Source organism: Lemur catta, chromosome 22, assembly GCF_020740605.2.
Source record: "Lemur catta isolate mLemCat1 chromosome 22, mLemCat1.pri, whole genome shotgun sequence".
NCBI lineage: Eukaryota > Metazoa > Chordata > Mammalia > Primates > Lemuridae > Lemur > Lemur catta.
The window spans coordinates 14,417,142-14,436,156 of NC_059149.1; the positions used below are offsets into that span (position 1 = coordinate 14,417,142).

Here is a 19,015-nt window from a genome sequence, read left to right on the forward strand (position 1 = left end):
AGAGGGCTTTCTTTCGTAAGATAAAAACTGTATCCTCCAAGTGAAGCTGCAAAATATAAGGATACAATCTGCAGATCAGTAAAGGTGAAGTAATATAAATCAGTGGTCCTTAACCTTTTTTGCACCGGGGACTGGTTCCATGGAAGACAATTCTTCCACGAGGGTGGAGGAGGGAGGTGAGGGGGCGCGGGGTGGTGGAGCTCAGGCAGTGATTCTAAGTTTCATGGAAGACAACTTTTCCACAACTGGGGCCTAGGGGCGGGGGAAGCGGAGTTCTGGCGGTGATACAGGCCAGAGACCGATACCCGGGTGCGGCCCTGGGGTTGGAGATTGCAGATATAAATTATAACATTGTTACCAACGCAGGCCCTTCGCCTGGCTATGTAATAGAAATTAACAAGAGCTCAAGTGGGAGTCACAGGCAAGGCTTTCTTGGGGCTTATGTTCCAACACATGGGAGACAACACAGGAGGAAGAGTTGTCCCGCTGGCTCCCCGGGGGCAGGGCGTTCAGGAAGAGTTTTAAAGAGGTCTTGGGTGGGAAAAGGGTGATATGTATGCATGTAGAGGTGGAGACTTTCATTTGCCCGGAGAGTTCCATTATATGCTTCTTCATGCATCACCTCTCTCATTAGTATGTTAAATCTCCACCCCTGGGCATGATTTTTAGCATTAAAATGAGATTATAATGAGGGAAAAGTCAGTGTATGGTCAGAGTGGGGGAGGGGAGAGGTCTCTTCTGGCTTGAGGTAGTTGGATCTGGGCAGGTCTGGTTCTTCTGCACCCAGGTGCCTAACATCTTGTGTCAATGTCTTGCTTCAGTGGCCCTGAAAAACATTACTCACGAGACAGAGGGTTTGGTCCCTTCCTTACATGGGTATGGGCTGAATTCTGGCAGCTAGGATTCCTTTGTTTTTATTCTTTTTCAGTTAATTAGGGTAGGTCATGTGGCCCCATGTTTGTCTCCCTTGGTCAAAGGGAGGCCTGAGTCCTGTCCCTATACTGTCTCAAGGTGACATACCATTAAATAATTAGCTATATTGACTCTTTCAGAAGTTCCCATTGCTGTTTGTACATATTTTGTGTTCATCATGCATGAGAATGAGGACAGGAAAGGAAGTTTTACAGTTCTTACAATCTTAATTTTGGTATCATTTCCTCCTTAAGGTATTTTTTCTTCCTCCCTGACTTTCTGTATTACCTAATTTAATCTGTTGATGGCGCCAGTGAATCTCTGTACCATAAAGTGAAGGTTCCTGACTACTCCAGCTTATGTAACATAATCTTAGTAGAGTCTCGGAGAGGTCAAGGTTGTTTTACAGGGTTCTATAGTCTAGTTGGAGTGGTTTAAGGTGGTCTTTTCAATATGGGGATCTCATTGGGTTTGGACACAGTTCATAGCATAGTAAGTTTGAGACTGGTACACCCAGTAAGGTGAAGGAATTGGAGACAGATTTGGCCCCATTTTTGAGAAGGAAGGGATTGCCCAATTAAGTGATCTACTCAACTTCTCAGCACTTTGCAGCCAAATGAGCAACCTACTGTTCATAAATGGGTTTTGAAGTAGTTCCAAAATCTCGTAATGAAAGTATGTATTGATTTACAGCCTATCTTTGTGGGCAAGAATTTCCTGGAACAAACAGTAATATCCAGTTGATTGATATAGAGCTCCTGGTTCTTAATGGTGATAATTAAGCTATAAACTACAGGTGTCTCAGTTCTCACAATAAAATCTGACGAACACTCCTTGAGTGTGGTATATGAGGAAGAGATTGTTAAGTCTAGATAGTTTATCTTGGACCATTCTCTGGTAATATTCTTTTTTTTTTTTTTTTTTTTGAGATGGAGTCTTGCTCTGTTGCCTGGGCTAGAGTGCCATGGTGTCAGCCTAGCTCACAGCAACCTCAAACTTCTGGGCTGAAGTGATTCTCCTGCCTCAGCCTGCCAAGTAGCTAGGATTACAGGCGCGCACCACCACGCTCGCTAATTTTTCTGTTTTTAGTAGAGCCAGGAGTCTCACCCTTGCTCACGCTGGTCTCAGCCTCCCAGAGTGCTAGGATTACAGGTGTGAGCCATTATGCTTGGCCCTAGTTATATTCTTAAAACACATTTTTCTTATTTAACAAGTGATGTAACCTGTTTTCTTTATATATAAAAGTATAGGATTGTCAACAAACTTTAAAATTACATATAATCATGTTTGGTTGGTGGGACAGATTTTTATTAAAATATGGCCTGAATTTATATGTATTACGTGGATCCAAACTGCTTTTATGGCCTGACGTTTAGAATTTCTTATCTTTTAATTTTTTTTTTTTTTTTAGAAATAGGATATCTTCCCACCTCAGCTTGCCAAGTAGCTGGGACCACAGAGATGTGCCACTACATCCAGCTAGAATTTTTACATTAAAAAAGAAAACTTCTCCACTGCTAAATTTGACTGACTAAAAAAAAAAAAAGAAAAAAAAACAAGTTTATTTTTTTCAATATTTTATTATAAAATTTTTTAGACCAACAAAAAAGTTGAAAACATTTTACCTACCACATTTTATTATACTTATTTGAGCACATAACCATCAATCCCTCCATCCTTTCATCACTCTTAGTTTTTGATGCATTTCAAAGTTGTAGACATTAGTACGCTTCTCCAAAATACTTCAGTATGCATTTCATTAACTATGTCATATGTGTATGTATGCATAGAAGAGGCCAAAGATCACCTCTACCCCTCTTAGTTTGTAGTTGAGACACCTACGACAAAAGATGGATTTGCAAGAGGAAAGCAAACAAGTTTATAACGCATGCAGTGTTGTGCATCACGCAGGAGAAATCCCAGTGAAAAGTAACTATAAGCAGTGGCTTAGAATTCTGGCTTATGAGAGTTTAACAAAGAAAAAAAATTGTGGGAAAATGACAGGATAAAGGAAGGTGGTTTTAGGCTTCCAAAGGCAGGAAACTATGAGAAGTTAAGTACTGTGCATGGGAGGAAACGAATGGAATAAGTTTTGCTTGCAGATGTTTTGGTGCCATCTCTGGGCAGAAAGGAGTCTTGGGCTGCCTCCAGTAAGGGAGAATGTATGTATATCCTGTCTTTAGGAAGAAAACGGAAGGCTAGGGAGAGCTTTTTCTCCGTTTTCTGCTGCTTAATTGTCTTTAGTGTAAAAAATATTCTTATGTGAAAGAGGCATATTTTGGTGTGACATATTCTGGTTTCCTTCATATACTTTATCATGCATATCATTAACTGCAATGAAATGCACCCATCTTAAGTGTACCATTACTTGAGATCCAAGATATGTATACACCTGTGCTACCCAAATATCTGTCAAAATACAAAATGTTGCACAGACAGTAACCATTGTTCTGGGTTTTTTCCACCACAGATTAATTTTGCCTCTTCTACGACTTCTATAAATGAAATTATATAAAACATAGTCTTTGGATAAGGCTTTGTTCACATTGCATAATTATTTTAACATTTTAAGATAATTATAGATTCACATACAGTTATAAGAAATAATAGCAATCACATATATCCTTTACCCAGTTTCTCCAAATGTTAAATTTGTGCATAACTAATGTACAATATCACAAACAAGAAATATATATTGACACAATCCATTGACTTTATTCAGACTTTACCAGTTTTACATATACACATGTGTATGTGATTTAGCTCTGTGCAATGTCATCACCTATGTAGCAGATTAAATTGACCATGACCAGTCAAGATACAGAGTAGTTCCATTGCAAGAATTCCTCATGCTACCCTTTTTAGGCACAGACAGCCCACTTTCTACCCCTCACCACCACCAACCTCAGGCAACCACCAATCTATTCTCCATCTCTTTTTTTCGTCCACCTTTACTGAGGTATAATTAACAAATAAAATCCATCTCTTTAATTTTGCCATTTTAAGAATATAAGTGGAATCATACAGCATGTTACCGTTTAAGATTGGCTTTTGTACTCAGCATAATCTTGAGATCCATACCAGTTGTGTGCATCAATATTCATTCCTTTTTACTGCTCAGTCTTATTCCTTGGTGTGAATGTAACATACTTTGATGAACCATCACATGTGAAGGACATCTGGGTTTTTTCCAGGTTTCGCTATTATGAACAAAGCTACTATGAATATTTGTGTATAAGTTTTTATGTGAACATAAGTTGTCATTTCTCTGGGATAAATGCCCAAGAGTGCAATTGCTTGGTCATAGAGCAAGCACATGTTTAGTTTTGTAAGAAACTACCATACCCTCTTTCAGAGTGGCGGTACCATCTTATAGTCCCACCTGCAACATAACCGATTCAGTTTCCTTGCATCCTTGCCAGCATTTGGTATTGTCACTGTATTTTATTTTAGCCCTTCTGGTGGGTGTTTAGTGATTTCTCATAGCAGTTTTAATTTGTGTTCCCCTGGTGCTTAATGATACTGACTTTTTTGTGTGCTTATTATTATTCATCTTTTTTTGAAGTGTCTATTCAAAACTGTTGTTTCTCTTTCGTTTTAATGAGTTGTAGTTCTTTATATAGCCTGGATACCAGTCAGATATATGTTTTGTGAATATTTATCCCAGTCTGTGGCTTACCTATTTATTTATTGATTGATTGATTGATTGATTGATTGAGACAGAGCCTCACTCTGTTGTCCAGGCTAGAGTGCAGTGGTGTGATCACAGCTCACTGTAACTTTGAACTCCTGGCCTCAAGCAATCCTCCTACCTTGGCCTCCCTAGTAGCTAGGACTACAACAACCCTGCACCACCATGCCCAGCTAATTTTTTAAATCTTTTTTCGTGTAGAGATAGGATCTTGGTATGTTGCCCAATACTGGTCTTGAACTCCTGGCCTCAAGTGATCCTCTTGCCTCAGCTTCCCAAAGAGCTAGGATTATAGGTGTGAGCCACTGTCCCTGGCCACCTATTTATTTTCTTAATGACTTTTTTTTTTTTTTTTTTTTAAGAAATGGGGTTGTCCAGGCTTGAGTGCAGTGGCTATTCATAGGCATAATCATAGCACACTACAACCTTGAACTCCTGGGCTCAAGCAGTCCTCCTGAGTAGCTGGGATTATAGTCATGTGCCATTGCACCTGGCTGTTAATCACTTTTAGGTGAGCATAAGTTTTTAATTTTGATGACAATTGATCAAATTTTTTCTTTTATGGCTATTGCTTTATGTGTCCGGTTTAAGAACCCTTTATTTGCCTATTGTGCAGTTGGAAGATTCTCTTATGTTTTCTTCTCAAAGGTTTGTTTTTTAGCTTTTACATTTAGGTTTCTGAAATTTATTTTTATTTTTGTAGTTTTTGTTCTAAATAATAAGATGGCTACTTTTGAAAGTACTTCTTCTAACTTTAGGCTTTATTGCCAACAACTGAAAATTCAAACTGCAAAAATAATATTTTTGAGACAAGGTCTTGCTGTCACCTAGGCAGGAGGGCAATGGTGCAATCATAGCTCACTGTAACTTTGAACTCCTAGGCTCAAGCAGTCCTCCCGCCTTAGCCTCTGGAGTAGCTGGAACTACAAGTGTGTGCCACCACACCCAGCTAATTTTTAAAATTTTTGGTAGAGTTTGGATCTCATTACTTATTGCCCAGACTGGTCTTAAACTGCTGGCCTCAAGCAATCTTCCCACCAAGGCCTCCCAAAGTGCTGGGATTACAGGCATGAGCCACTGCACCTGGCTGATTTTTTCGTTTCTGTTTTTGGAGACAGACTCTCACTCTGTTGCCCGGGCTGGAGTGCCGTGGCGTCAGCCTAGCTCACAGCAACCTCAAACTCCTGGGCCTAAGCAATCTTCCTGCCTCAGCCTCCTGAGTAGCTGGGACTACAGGCATGCACCACCACACTTGGCTAATTTTTTCTATTTTTTAATTCTCTAGCTAATTTTTTTCTATTTTCAGTAGAAAAAGAGTCTGTCTCTTGCTGAGTTTGGTCTCAAACTCCTGACCTCAAGCAATCCTCCTGCCTTGGCCTCCCAGAGTGCTAGGATTATAGGTGATTTTTTCTTAGTTTTCTAAATACATGTACAAATAAGTTTTTAAATGTTAGTATATTATTTATCTGTAAGTAATATAGTATTTCCCATATTTTTAAATGTCATATATTTATTATTTTTTCATTTAACACTGTTAGATTAACCAGTTGATTTGTGTAGCTGTAGTTCATGTATTTTTACTTCTGGATAGTTCATTATATGAATATTAATCCATTATATGAGTATTTATTTTTTGATGATGGACATTTAGGTTGTTTGCCGTAGAGAAATGAAGGAAAAAGATAAACACCACTTTTAGGATACTGATTACCTCTGGGGGCTGGAAAAAGGCAGGAGGTTGCTAGTGGGAAAGCTATGTGGAACTAAACAGTGTAGGTGTGTGAATGTGCATTGTATTATTCTTATACAGGTACTTTATCTTCAGTATTGCAAAATAACATTTTAAAAATAAACAGTTACAGAAATATCACATATTTAGATTCAGAATAGGAATAATGGTATTATTTCTAAAGCTTTAGTTTTATTAAGACATCTTCCATCATCTTCTTTTTTTTTTTTTTTTTTTAAGACAGAGTCTCACTCTGGTGCCCGGGTTGGAGTGAGTGCCATGGCGTCAGCCTCGCTCACAGCAACCTCAAACTCCTGGGCCTAAGTGATCCTCCTGCCTCAGCCTCCCGAGTAGCTGGGACTACAGGCATGCGCCACCATGCCCAGCTAATTTTTTTTTCCATATATGTATTTTTAGTTGGCCAGATAATTTCTTTCTATTTTTAGTAGAGATGGGGTCTGGCTCTTGCTCAGGCTGGTCTCGACCTCCTGACCTTGAGCAATCCACCCGCCTCGGCCTCCCAGAGTGCTAGGATTACAGGCGTGAGCCACAGCGCCCAGCCTCTTCTTTCAAAATACTTTAGTGAAACAGATCAAAAGAGTGAAAGAGGTCTTCAGTACATGTGTTCTTTCCCTCTAGATGTTACGTTATAAGGCTGTATCCAGTTTCTCAGCAAAGAAGACTTGCCATGCTCCTCTGAAAGTTTCTTTCCCCTTTTAGTGTAATTTGCTTTGTGCTAATTTCACATTCCTGTTCTCTGTCTCCTCAGTGTTTATCCTTCATCTCAATATTAAACATTGATAGTATGTAATTTGGTAATGTTCAATTATTCCTTTCCTCATATTATTTTTATCTTTCTCCTAAGTGACTGCAATTATCTTCATATGTGGAACATAAGAAATGCATTTTATTGCGCAATATGTATGTGCAAGATTCTTTGGGTACACTATTTCCTGTATAGACGTCTCAGATCATTTATATAAGTACCATTACCACCTTCCTGCTAACATAATAGCTCTTGACCTGCAACCTCAACACAAAGTTGTAATATAAATTAGTCACTTATGAGTCATGAACACACTTCCTACAAATTATCCTACAGAAAAAAAAAATGCAGAGAGAGGGAACGGGTCCTTTTTTTTAGAATAAAATAAATAAAAAGTGATATTCCACATTTTCTCCTACCAAAAAATATCATTTAAAAAAATCTTGGAGCTTGTATTTTCACCGTAAGATATTCTTTATGATGGTTTCTTTCTAATTATGGTTAAGAGAACAGGCTTCTGAGTTAGGCCTCCAGGATTTGAATTCCTGCTCTGCCTTTTACCAGCTGTTTAATCTTGTGCAAGTTATTTAACCTCTTTGAACCTCAGTCTCTGCATCTATAAAATGGAGACAATAATAGTACAGTATTTAGTTCTTGTGTTGAGGGAGGGATAATATGTAAAGCTTTAGCACAGTGCTTAGCTCAATAGGTATTAATTGTGGGTTTATTATTCTGACAAATATCTCATGGAATCTTTGTAGAAATCACCTAAGTTCATCTAGTGTTTGAAAGAAAATTTTTAAAGATGAAATTATTAAAGGTGAAATAGCTGTTTCTCACAAGTCATGCTAGTTTATAATGATGCCACAAGATTGCCACACTGTAATGATAACTTAGTTGATTTTCATTCTTAGCACTTAATATCATCCTGAAAATTCCTCTTATGAACTACATCAACTAAATGTTTCCTTTATCTGACATTTCTTTGCTTGAAGAAGGGAAAGCTTAGATATGAAGTCTTCATAGACCATGGCAACCTATTCTCCTTTCACCTAAGTCAGAAGCAAAAAGGAGAACTGCCTGCATGATAATAAAATATTTTAGTCCCAAATAATACCTTATGAACCTTTGGTTTCAACATATTGCATGGGAGTATATAGTTAGGTGATAGAATGTTCTTTTCCCCTTTAATACTAGCAGACACATAGACCTTTACCTTCTTTCATCTTCTTCATTTTTGCTTCATAGCATTTTTTTCTCCCATTTATCCAACATCAAGACTTACTCTCTTTGACTCTTTCATCCTCCCCCAACCTGTCAATTTCTCTTAAGTCTCTCAGGTTTGTTCCTTCCTGTTTTCAATTCTGCCACCTGTAACCTTTGCCTCCTCTACTGTCAGTTTCACCTTCTCCAGTTCATTTCATAGATTTCCAAGGAAAGACACCTCTAAGAGATCTCCACTGACTCCATTTTTATTTTTATTTTTATTTTTTTGTGAGACAGAGCCCTGCCTAGAGTGCCGTGGCATCAGCCTAGTTCACAGCAACCTCAAACTCCTAAGGCTCAAGGGATCCTCTTGCCTCCACCTCCCAAGTAGCTGGGACTACAGGCACATGCCACCATGCCTGGCTAATTTTCTATTTTTAGTAGAGACTCTTGTTCAAGCTGGTCTCCAACTCCTGAGCTCAAGCGATCCTCCCACCTTGGCCTCCCAGAGTGCTAGGATTACAGGCATGAGCCACCTCGCCCAGCCTTCCAGTGACTCCTTATTGCCTGTGGAGTAACATCTAAACACCTTAGCCTGGTGACAACCAAGGCTTTCCAGAACTCCACACATCTCCCATTGCCCCCTTAAAACTGCCTGCATCCCCATCTGCACAGCTCTACTGACATACTTCCAGTTCCTGCTGGGTCATTTCCTCCACTTTAAGTTATTCTCTGTGTTTGATGTGTGTGAACTAAAGTAAAATCGTAAGCCCCCCAGTAGACTGAAAGGACCCCCTTTGGGCCAAGGGGACCCTAGAAAAACCTTACAGCTGAGTTGCCAGCCATGAGGAGAAGGGAGATGAGACAGGCCTTGTCATGCCCTCTCCCTTTTGAAGTTACTCTTTGTATAATAACAATAAGACACTAAATCATTAATAGGCCTAAGGCCATGCAAGACCTTAAACCACACCTGTGAGACAGTATAGGGAGAGGACTTAAGCCTCACTTCTTTTTTTTTTTTGAGACAGGGTCTCGGTCTGTTGCCCGGGCTAGAGTGAGTGCCGTGGCATCAGCCTAGCTCACAGCAACCTCAAACTCCTGGGCTCAAGCGATCCTCCTGCCTCAGCCTCCCGAGTAGCTGGGACTACAGGCATGTGCCACCACGCCCGGCTAATTTTTTGTATATATATTTTTAGTTGGCCAGATAATTTATTTCTATTTTTAGTAGAGACGGCGTCTCACTCTTGCTCAGGCTGGTCTCGAACTCCTGACCTCGAGCGATCTACCTGCCTCGACCTCCCAGAGTGCTAGGATTACAGGCGTGAGCCACCGCGCGCGGCCAAGCCTCACTTCTGACCAAGGGAGACAACATGGGACAGCATGACCCAGCCTAATTCAAAGGGCTTCTTGGCCACTGGAATTTAGCCTAGATAGGGAGAGGGGCCCAACTGTCTGTCTTGTGAGTAATGTTTTCCAGGGACACTAGAGCAAAACACTGACACGGGCTGAGAAGGCACCTAGCTACAAAAGAACCAGACCTATCTGGATCCAACCACCTCGAGCCAGAAGAGACCCCCATTTTGACCTTACCTAGGCTTTTTCCCTCATTACCATCTCATTTTAATGATCAAAATCATGCTCAGGGGTGGAGATTTAACGTACTAATGAGACAGGTGATGCATGAAGTATATAATAGAACTACACAGGCACTAGAAAATCTCCACCCCTGCATGCATACATGTCACCTTTTTCCTACCTAAGCCTCTTTAAAACTCTCCCTGAATTCCCTGGAGAGCCCGTCTGAGGACTTTTTCCTTTGTGCTGTCTCCCTTGTGCTTAGCAGTTTGGCCTCTTGTCAATCTCTATTGCACAGAGAGCCCAAGGGCCTCCCCGGTAACACCTGCAGGACATCAATTTACTTAACAGATCCCTGAAGTTTCCCTAAATGTCCAGTGGCTTGTCTCTGATTAAACAGACATCCTTATCTTAAGTTAAAACATTCCAAGCTTCATTTCTTTAGCCAATTACCAATCAAAGAATCTGTAAACACACCTATAACCTGTAAGCCCCTGCTTCGAGAGGTCCTGCCTTTTCAGGCCAAACCGATGTACACCCCCACGGATTTTCTTAGGATCTCGAGTAATAACTGTCTCCATGAATATATAAAACCAAACTGTAACCCAGCTACCACGGGCACATTTTCTCAGGACTTCTTGAGGCCATGTGCTCCGGGTTGGTCACACACATCTGGCTCAGAATAAACCTTTAAATTATTTTACAGAGTTTGGGTTTTTCCCACTAACACATTTATCTCCTTTTCATCAGCCCCCCCATTTCCTAGATAAAGAAACTATCAGAGAGGGTAAGGGACTTTGACAGTGCCTGTCGTGGGACTTGAATCCAAGTTTCTCTGACTCAGACTCTTTAGCCCTAAATACTTCTGTATCTGTTGGCAAGGTCATTCTCTCACATAACCACAGTACAACTGTCCAACTCTGGAGATTTAACATTGATATAGTACCATTATATGTTATGCAGACTGTAGTCAAATTTCATCAATTGTCCTTCAGAGCAAATTTCTCCCAATGGAGAATCCCATCCAGGATCAAGCTTTGCCTTCAGTTGCATATTTCTTCAATCATTTTTAATCTGGAAAACTTCCTTGGCCTTGCTTTGTTTTCAAAACATTGATCATTTTTGAACAGGACAGGCTAGTTTGTAAAATTTCGCTCGAGTTGTTCTGAGTGTTACCTCATGACAGGATTCAGGCTACGGATTTTTAGCAGGGATACTACATAGGTGAATCTGTGTCCTTTCCTGCCTCCCATCGTGAGCCACTCAATGACAGCTGTCTCATTGTTGGCAACATTTAGCTTTGATCGTTTGGATAAGGTGGTGCCTGGCCCACTGTAGTTACCATTTTCCCCTTTGTGATCAATCAACAATGTGTAGGGACATATTCTGAAACTGTATATATAACCTTTTCCTATCAAACATTCACCAGTGGTTTTACTGTTCATTGATGGTTCCTGACAAAACAATAATCGCTGATAGTTGCAAAATGGTGACTTTCTAACTCTTGTTCCTTCTAGATTTATTACATGGCAATCTACTGGAAGGAAGAACTTTGCCTTCTCCTATATTACTTCTTTTTTTTTTTTTTCTTTTTTGAGACAGAGTCTCATTCTGAGGTCAGCCTACCTCACAGCAACCTCAAACTCCTGGGCTCAAGCAATCCTCCTGTCTCAGTCCCTGGAGTAGCTGGCACAACAGGCACTGGCCACCACACCTGCTTAATTTTTTCTATTTTTAGGAGAGACAGGTCTGGCTCTTGCTCAGGCTGTTCTCTAACTCCTGGCCTCTAGGGATCCTCCCACCTCTGCCTCCCAGAGTGCTAGGATTACAGGCGTCAGCCACCACGCCTGGCTCCATATTACTTTTTAATAAGGAGAAGAAATCGGCTACCATTCTAATTGGGTGCAGTTGATTCCCACTACCCCTCAAGTGTGCGCGGCCTGGCTGGGTGCCACCCGGACCTTCATTCCTTTGCCTGCAGGGCACTCAGCTTTGCGGTCACATGACCTGTATGCTGTCCTTGTGGGCGATGGGCACACTTACTACTCTGTACTGTGCACTTGGACCTTCTAGATTTTCCAAAAGGCTACCTCAGTCTCTCCAGCTTGAGCGGTCAATGCTTCTTGCATGTCTCCATCTAGACCCTATCTTTATGCTTCATCTGGATCACAAAGAGCATTACTCTGTTTCAACCCATTATTCCAATGTTTCTCAAACTAAGTGTGCTTAGGAATCACCTGAAAGTGGGAGAGAGTGTTGTTTAAAATGTGGATTCCTACACCGGCATGGTGGCTCCCGCGCGCCTGTAGTCCCAGCTACGTGGGAGGCTGAGGCAGGAGGATCGCTTGAGCCCTGGACTTCCAGGCTGCAGTGAGCTATGATCGCGCCCCTGCACGCCAGCCTGGGCAACAAACCAAGACACCATCTCCAAAAAACAAATAAATTTAAAAAAATGATTCTTGGGGTCTCGCCCCCTTAGATTCTTATTCCGGGCCTCTGGGTTAAGGCCCAGGAATCAGCACTCCAGGTAGTCTCGGGAACGAACTTTGAGAAACATCAACACCCAAGACAGAGGCCAGCACCACTGGCAACCCCTCCAGGCGCCCACTCTGGCGAAGCGGGGTGAAACCATGAGGGCGTTCGTCCTTCCCCGCCTCGCCCCTAGGGACTCCAGAAACCTTCCTCTGGCTGGTGCCGCCGGGTGCGGGGACGCAGGTGGCAGGGTGAGGACCGAGGCCGAGAGGCGGGGCCCTGGGAGGCCCAGGGAGGCGGCGCGTCCCCCGGCCCCCGCCGCGGCGCGGTGCGGTGCTTAGTCACGGTGAGGCTGCGCTGGCCCGCCGCCCGCGCCCCCCCGGCCCGGGCCCGCCCCCGCGGCGCGCCACTTCCGCGTGCATGGCCCTGCCGCCCCGCGTCTGCAGCGCGAGCTGGTGGCGGGCGGCGCGCGCCATCCCCGGCCTCCGGCTGCCCGCGCGCGCCCCGTCCCGCGCCATGGCTGGCACGCAGGAGCCGCAGCCGCGGTGCCCGCCGCCCGCCGCCGCCTGCTACGACTACCTGGTGATCGGGGGCGGCTCGGGCGGGCTGGCCAGCGCGCGCAGGGCGGCGGAGCTCGGCGCCAGGGCCGCCGTGGTGGAGAGCCACAAGCTGGGTGGCACTTGCGTGAGTACCCGGCCCCGGCCGCCGCCCCTCGCGCCCCGCAGCCCCGCTTTGTCCCGGCCTCTCAAGGACAGCCTGTGCGCGTCCTCTTGCGATCCCGTCCCCCGCGCTGCGCCTTCCGCTTTACCGCCCCATCCCCCCGAAGCCGGGACCCTGCCGGGGGGAGACGGGACAAGCGTCGAGGGGCTTCTGTGCGGCCCCCAGAGCCGAGCCCGCGACTGTACCCGCGCAGACGCGACATTAACGAGACCCGAGGCTGTGTTAAAGCCAACACGACTCTGTCATTCTCGCTCCTCCGGCGGGGAGAAGGTCGTATTCCATACTTGATCGTGTGAAACACAAAACCGCCCCCGGGAAAACTGCTGGTGGCCTGTGTGGGGGACGCGGCGGGTGGCAGGTGTTGAGGAGTGAGGACCGCGGTCCTCCGGTTCCAGGGCGGAGCGAGCGGTGGCGGCAGTTCTCAGCCGTGGGCGCACGTCCGAGTCACTTGGGGTTTCGCTGCCAGGGCTTCGACCCAATCGGCCGGAGCTGCGGCCCGGGCTTCGGCGTTTTCGGGCGCTTGGCAGGTGACTGAATCGCAGCCAAGGGGGAGCACACAGCCTACCTTGGCATAGGACTCACTATTAGGTGGTTTCGCAGAAATTTTGCTTCTGTTTTGGTTTGGAATGGATTTCAAAACTACCAAAAAAGAGAGTTGTAAATCCTGAGATTGAAACACTATTCATAATTTTTGAAAAATTTTTTCTTTTCTTTTTTTTTGAGTCGGGGTGTCCCTGTGTTGCCCAGGCTGGTCTGGAACTCCTGGCCTCAAGCGATCCTCCCGTGAGCCGCTGTGCCTGGTCTAGTTTATCTTTTTTTTTTTTTTAAAAGGAGGGTCTCGCTGCCCAGGCTGGAGTGCAATGGTGCTATCATAGCTCACTGCACCCTCGAACTCCTGGGCTCCAGCAATTCTCTTGCCTCAGCCTCTGGAGTAGCTGGGACTACAGGCTCAAGCCACTGTGCCTGGCCCACAATTTTTAAGAATAAGTTTTGTTCCCAAGTTACTGGGGTGGCCTGTTCTATCCCAAGATGCGGGTGTTGACTTTTAAAACGCTGTATCCAAGAGGAACCTGGAGTTGAGGGTGGGTTCACTAAATTCCTTTGGTGACTGATATTTAAATTATATTAAATTAGGAACTCCTTAAGGGCAGGGATGGGTTCCTATGTTTATGTGCCTCTTACTTGAAAATCCCTTGCTCAATAAGCGTTTGTGAAATGAATGAAACTAAACATGGACTGTTATGAAACGGCTGACTCTAGTGTTCAGTGTTCTTTTTTCAAAATGAACACAGAAGAAAGGACAAAAACCCTGTTAATTATTAACTTGTACTTCGTACTTCGACACCTTAGTCCACTGTCTCTGCAGAAGGCCAATTGTGGGGTGCCACTAAGAGTCCCCTGGGACACGTAGTGAGAATACTTGATCACTTCTCACTTCTGTACCTCTACATTTTTCTCTGTCTTCCTCTTCCCCCGTTTAGGTCATAATCTGCTTGTGGCATCTGCTGTCATTGCCTGGTTCCACTGGTGTTAATCAGAAAGGGTCTCACCCATTTTTAGGTTTCTGTTATGAATGTGAAACACTGAATTATAAACTACTGAGTGTGAGCAAAGGATGATCGGCTATTGACTGATGCTTTATAGAGTGCCTGGCCTAGCTCTTCTCGTTAGCGGCCTCCGAGTGGAGGTCCTCACTCCTCAACCTCAGTAGAGACCGAGGAAGTGGTTTTTGGTCTTTTGAAGTATTATTAATTGACAGGAGGAATATTTAAGGCTAAGGGGTTGGCTTTTATCAACAATTTGGGTAGTTGGCCGGGCGTGGTGGCTCACGCCTATAATCCTAGCACTCTGGGAGGCCGAGGGGGGAGGATCGCTTGAGGTCAGAAGTTTAAGACCAGCCTCAGCAAGAGCGAGACCCTGTCTCTACTAAAAATAGAAAGAAATTAGCCAGGCAACTAAAATAAGAAAAATTTGCACCAGGTGTGGTGGTATACACTAGTAGTCCCAGCTACTCTAGAGGCTGAGGCAGGAGGATCGCTTGAGCCCAGGAGTCTGAGGTTGCTGTGAGCTAGGCTGACGCCACGGCACTCTAGCCCGGGCAACAGAGCGAAACTCTGTCTCAAAAAAAACCAAAAAAAAATTTGGGGAGTAATTCTTAGGATTGGTTTTTTTTATTTTTATATTTTATGTGGTTGTCTTAGAATTGTCATGGTGATTTCAAGGGAGGAGAAATTTTAAAACTATAATGTAAATGGTATTATAATTAGCCAAAGTTTATGTAAGGTGGCAGAGATAGCTGACAAGCTGGTTGAAACAGATTTTTGCCTGTGGTTACGAGTCTTTTTGGCCCATGGCTATCTCCTGCAAAGGGCATGGGAGTCTAGGGCTGGGTTTAGGGCCGGGTGGTTGAGGATATATCAGTGGGTGGGGTGGGGGCTTAGGGGTAGAGGCTGGAATTGTCTCAAGGGGGTCCAGTCCCTGCTTGGGAGGCTCTGAGGGGGCTTTGGGGTTTTCTGAACTGGGATCAAAAGGAGGTGCAAGGTTTAGGTCAAGGGTCCAAGAAACATCCAGTTTTACACGGCTGTGTGTTAGGGTGTAAGCTCTCTGTGTCTCTGGGTTTTCTCATAAGGCCATAAATGCCTGAACATAAGGGATTTGGACTTTTTCTTTTTTTGTAAAAGAGGTCTAATTGGAGGATAGTATTGTAGTTTAGACTCCCACTGACTTGCCAAAACTTCCTGTGACCCAGTTTATATTGGGGCCAGGCAGTGTCACATGGGAACATGAGTGGGTTTTTTTTAATGTGATCTAATCTAAAGGAGGCCCAGATTTGGACAGTGTAGCTGAGGGGAGAATCCCTGGGAATGGAGAGGGTATTGTCTGTCTTTTTTGCTTTCTGGATAAGACCTGAAAGAAAGGAAGAAAACAGAGGACAGGCGTCCCCATCCTCTCCCTGCCTGCCACCCGTTGTGATGGTGTCCATGGTCAGCCATGGGACCCTGCAGAGTCTGGACATTCTTGGACCCTCCTCCTTGCCCCAGTGGTTGTGGCTCCGGGGAAGATCCCCGCCCCAGCATCCATGAACCCCCAGGGCTGGGGTGAGGAATTGTCTAGGGGCTTTGAGGCATGGGCCATGTCCAGTTACTAGTGGTCCTATGCTGGGGTGTGTTGCTCTAGAACTGGCATCTCTCAGGTTCCATGACCTCTGATAATCCCACCGTCCTCTCTCCCAGATCTGATGGAGCATTTATAGCCCTGACAGAGTGGTTAGAGGGAGTGGAGCTTTCTGTGTCTGGAAGGCTCATCTTCTATTTTCTAAGTAACATTTAATATCATAGAGTTTTCTTCCTGTCCAGGTGGAACTGACCTCCGTAGGAGTTTTATTATATCAAACCACCTCCACTTTGTGGCATTCAGTCAAGTGATCAAGCAAGACCATAGTCCGAGTTCCCTTTCCCTTGGGTCACCCTGTCTGTCTATCCTCACAATCCTTCCACAAAAACCTAATCCAAACACAGCAAACAGAAGGAGATTGGCTGATACTGTAAGGGCAAGCAGCGTAAGGGCATCCTTGCCTTGCAAGGCGGCATGTGAAGAAGTCGCAAGCATCTTGCCCCCAAATATGAGGAAGCAGTACAGAAAAGAATGAAGTCTACCAGCAGAGGCTAGGCATGGATTTGCTATGGCTTAGAGAGGAGGTATTTGGGCTCCTGCATGGCTCGTGGAAGTCCCCTGCCAGCTCCCTAGCCTGGTGTCACCCAGTGTCTGGTGACGATTTGAGTCTGCATGGCCTGAGGAGTGACCCTGTGCCACCCCAGCCAAAGGGAGCCACGGTCAGTCAGATGGAGCGAGGCCAATTTAAGGCTAAGGGGTTGGCTTTTATTGGGAATTTGGGTAGTAATTCTTAGAATTGGATTTTTTTTTTAATTTATATTTTATATGGTTGTCTTGGAATTGTCATGGTGATTTCAAGGACGGAGGAATTTTAAAACTATAATGTAAATGGTGTTATGTAAAATAAACTAAAGTTTATGTAAGGTGGCAGAGAGAGCTGCCAAGCTGGTTGAAGCAGGTTTTTGCCGTTGGTTATTGGTCTCTCTGGTTAGCTTTCGTTAGAGGGTTGCTTATTTTAACATTTGCATCTAATCTGTAGGCCCCTGGATCCGGTCTCAGCCCTGTCTCTTAGTCTCCTGTGGTTTTTTTTTTTTTTTTTTTTTTTTTTTTTGAGACAGAATCTCACTCTGTTGCCCGGGCTAGAGTGCCATGGTGTCAGCCTAGCTCACAGCAACCTCAAACTCCTGGGCTCAAGCGATCCTCCTGCCTCAGCCTCCCGAGTAGCTGGGACTACAGGCATGTGCCACCACGCCCGGCTAATTTTTTCTATATATTTTTAGTTGTCCAGATAATTTCTTTCTATTTTTTTAGTAGAGACGGGGTCTCGCTCTTGCTCAGGCTGGTCTCGAACTCCTGAGCTCAAACGATCCACCCACCTTGGCCTCTCAGAGTGCTAGGATTACAGGCGTGAGCCACAGCACCCGGCCTAGTCTCCTGTTTTATTATAACAATCTCATTGTGCTGTAGCATCTTTTATCTGCATCTAAGCGGTGATATCTTTGGGAAATTCCCTACTTAACATTTTAATGACATTCCATAGGGCTCTTTTCAAACTGGCTTTTCATTTTCAGTTACAAGGAAAGGTGTAGGGATGTGTTGATTATTGGAGAAGATATAACCAATGGATAAGACGTGGATTTATATCTGTTCAAGGATTCCAGTTATGTGGGCTGTCCGCAGCTGCATTGATAAACTTGTGGGCAGTGGTTTCCAAGCAGGTATAGGGACAAATAAAGGCTTTCTGAAGGACATCATTTCATTGGTCCCTGTCTTCATTTCTTGTATTTTAAGTGCTGAGTGCTTAGACTCGGGCAGGTAGAGAGAAAAGGGTAGATACAAATATTTGTAAGACTAATGTCCCTTCAAGAAATTTACACCATGGTAGGGGAGACCAAATGTAGACAGTCAACCCCAAAAGGGAGTGGTCTGTGTTAACTGCTGTAAGTAATAACAGATTACAGTCGTCTGGAGAAGAGTTGGGATTCTCGCTTCTGCTCGGGCACCATGGGAGAATTTCAGGAAGAAGATTCTTTCTTTCTGAACGCAGAAGGTGAATGTCATTCTTTGACAGGGAAGGGTTTGGGGCAAAGGCGTAGAAGCAGGATATGTTGTGTGATCGAATTTGACTGGCTCAAAGGGTGTCTCTTTAATATAAGTAAGAGATGGGAAGGAAGCTGATGGGTAGGTTGTGGTGAATAAAAAATGTGGACTTTCTAGAAGCACAGTGAACTGTGCAGGGTTTTGAGCAGGAGAATGACACGACGAAAATGGTTTTCTGATTAGCGATGCTATTGGGAGGTGTCCCTTGGGGAGGGCAAATAGAAGTTTCTTTTAAGATTGCCTCTCCAACTAGTTCTTTGCTCAATAAAATACATTAATTTTAAAGCTTGGCAAATTTTTAAAGTTTGGTGGATGAACTCACACCAAAGGTTCAAGTAAGAGTCTTCGTCTAGCAGTGGGTATTTACAGGTGGTGGGATTGTTGTGTCTTTCATTGTTTTGTGTTCACTCATTTAGTCAGCTGTTCAACAAAGTTTATGGGAGGTCGTTGTTTTGGACCAGCGTCCTGCACCAGACCCTGGCGTGTTTTTTAAAAGCTCCATTGTGATCCTGGAACACGAGCCAGACACGTTGCCAGGGGTTTTGTCGGGGCAGGGACTGTGTGAAGACTTTCACCCAGTGGAAGCATCAGAAGGAATCCAGCAAACCCTGAATGGTTGTGGGGCTCAGATGACAATGAGTTTGGTCCTAGAGTCCTTACATTTTCTAGTTTCATAATTTCGTGCTTCTGCTGTAACCAGCCGAGGGCGGCTTCCGAGAGCATCTGTATG

General features: G+C 44.2%; 1 protein-coding gene across 1 annotated transcript in view; it reads left to right on the forward strand.

The window, feature by feature from the left end:
* Positions 1–12,703: 12,703 nt before the first annotated feature.
* The window catches only part of GSR (glutathione-disulfide reductase), a 41,688-nt gene continuing 35,376 nt past the window's right edge, over positions 12,704–19,015 (forward strand). The window contains exon 1 of the mRNA XM_045535278.1: positions 12,704–13,035. Within this exon, the coding sequence (XP_045391234.1) occupies positions 12,772–13,035 (264 nt within the window). The 5' untranslated portion in view covers positions 12,704–12,771. The remainder of the gene's footprint in view (positions 13,036–19,015) is intronic.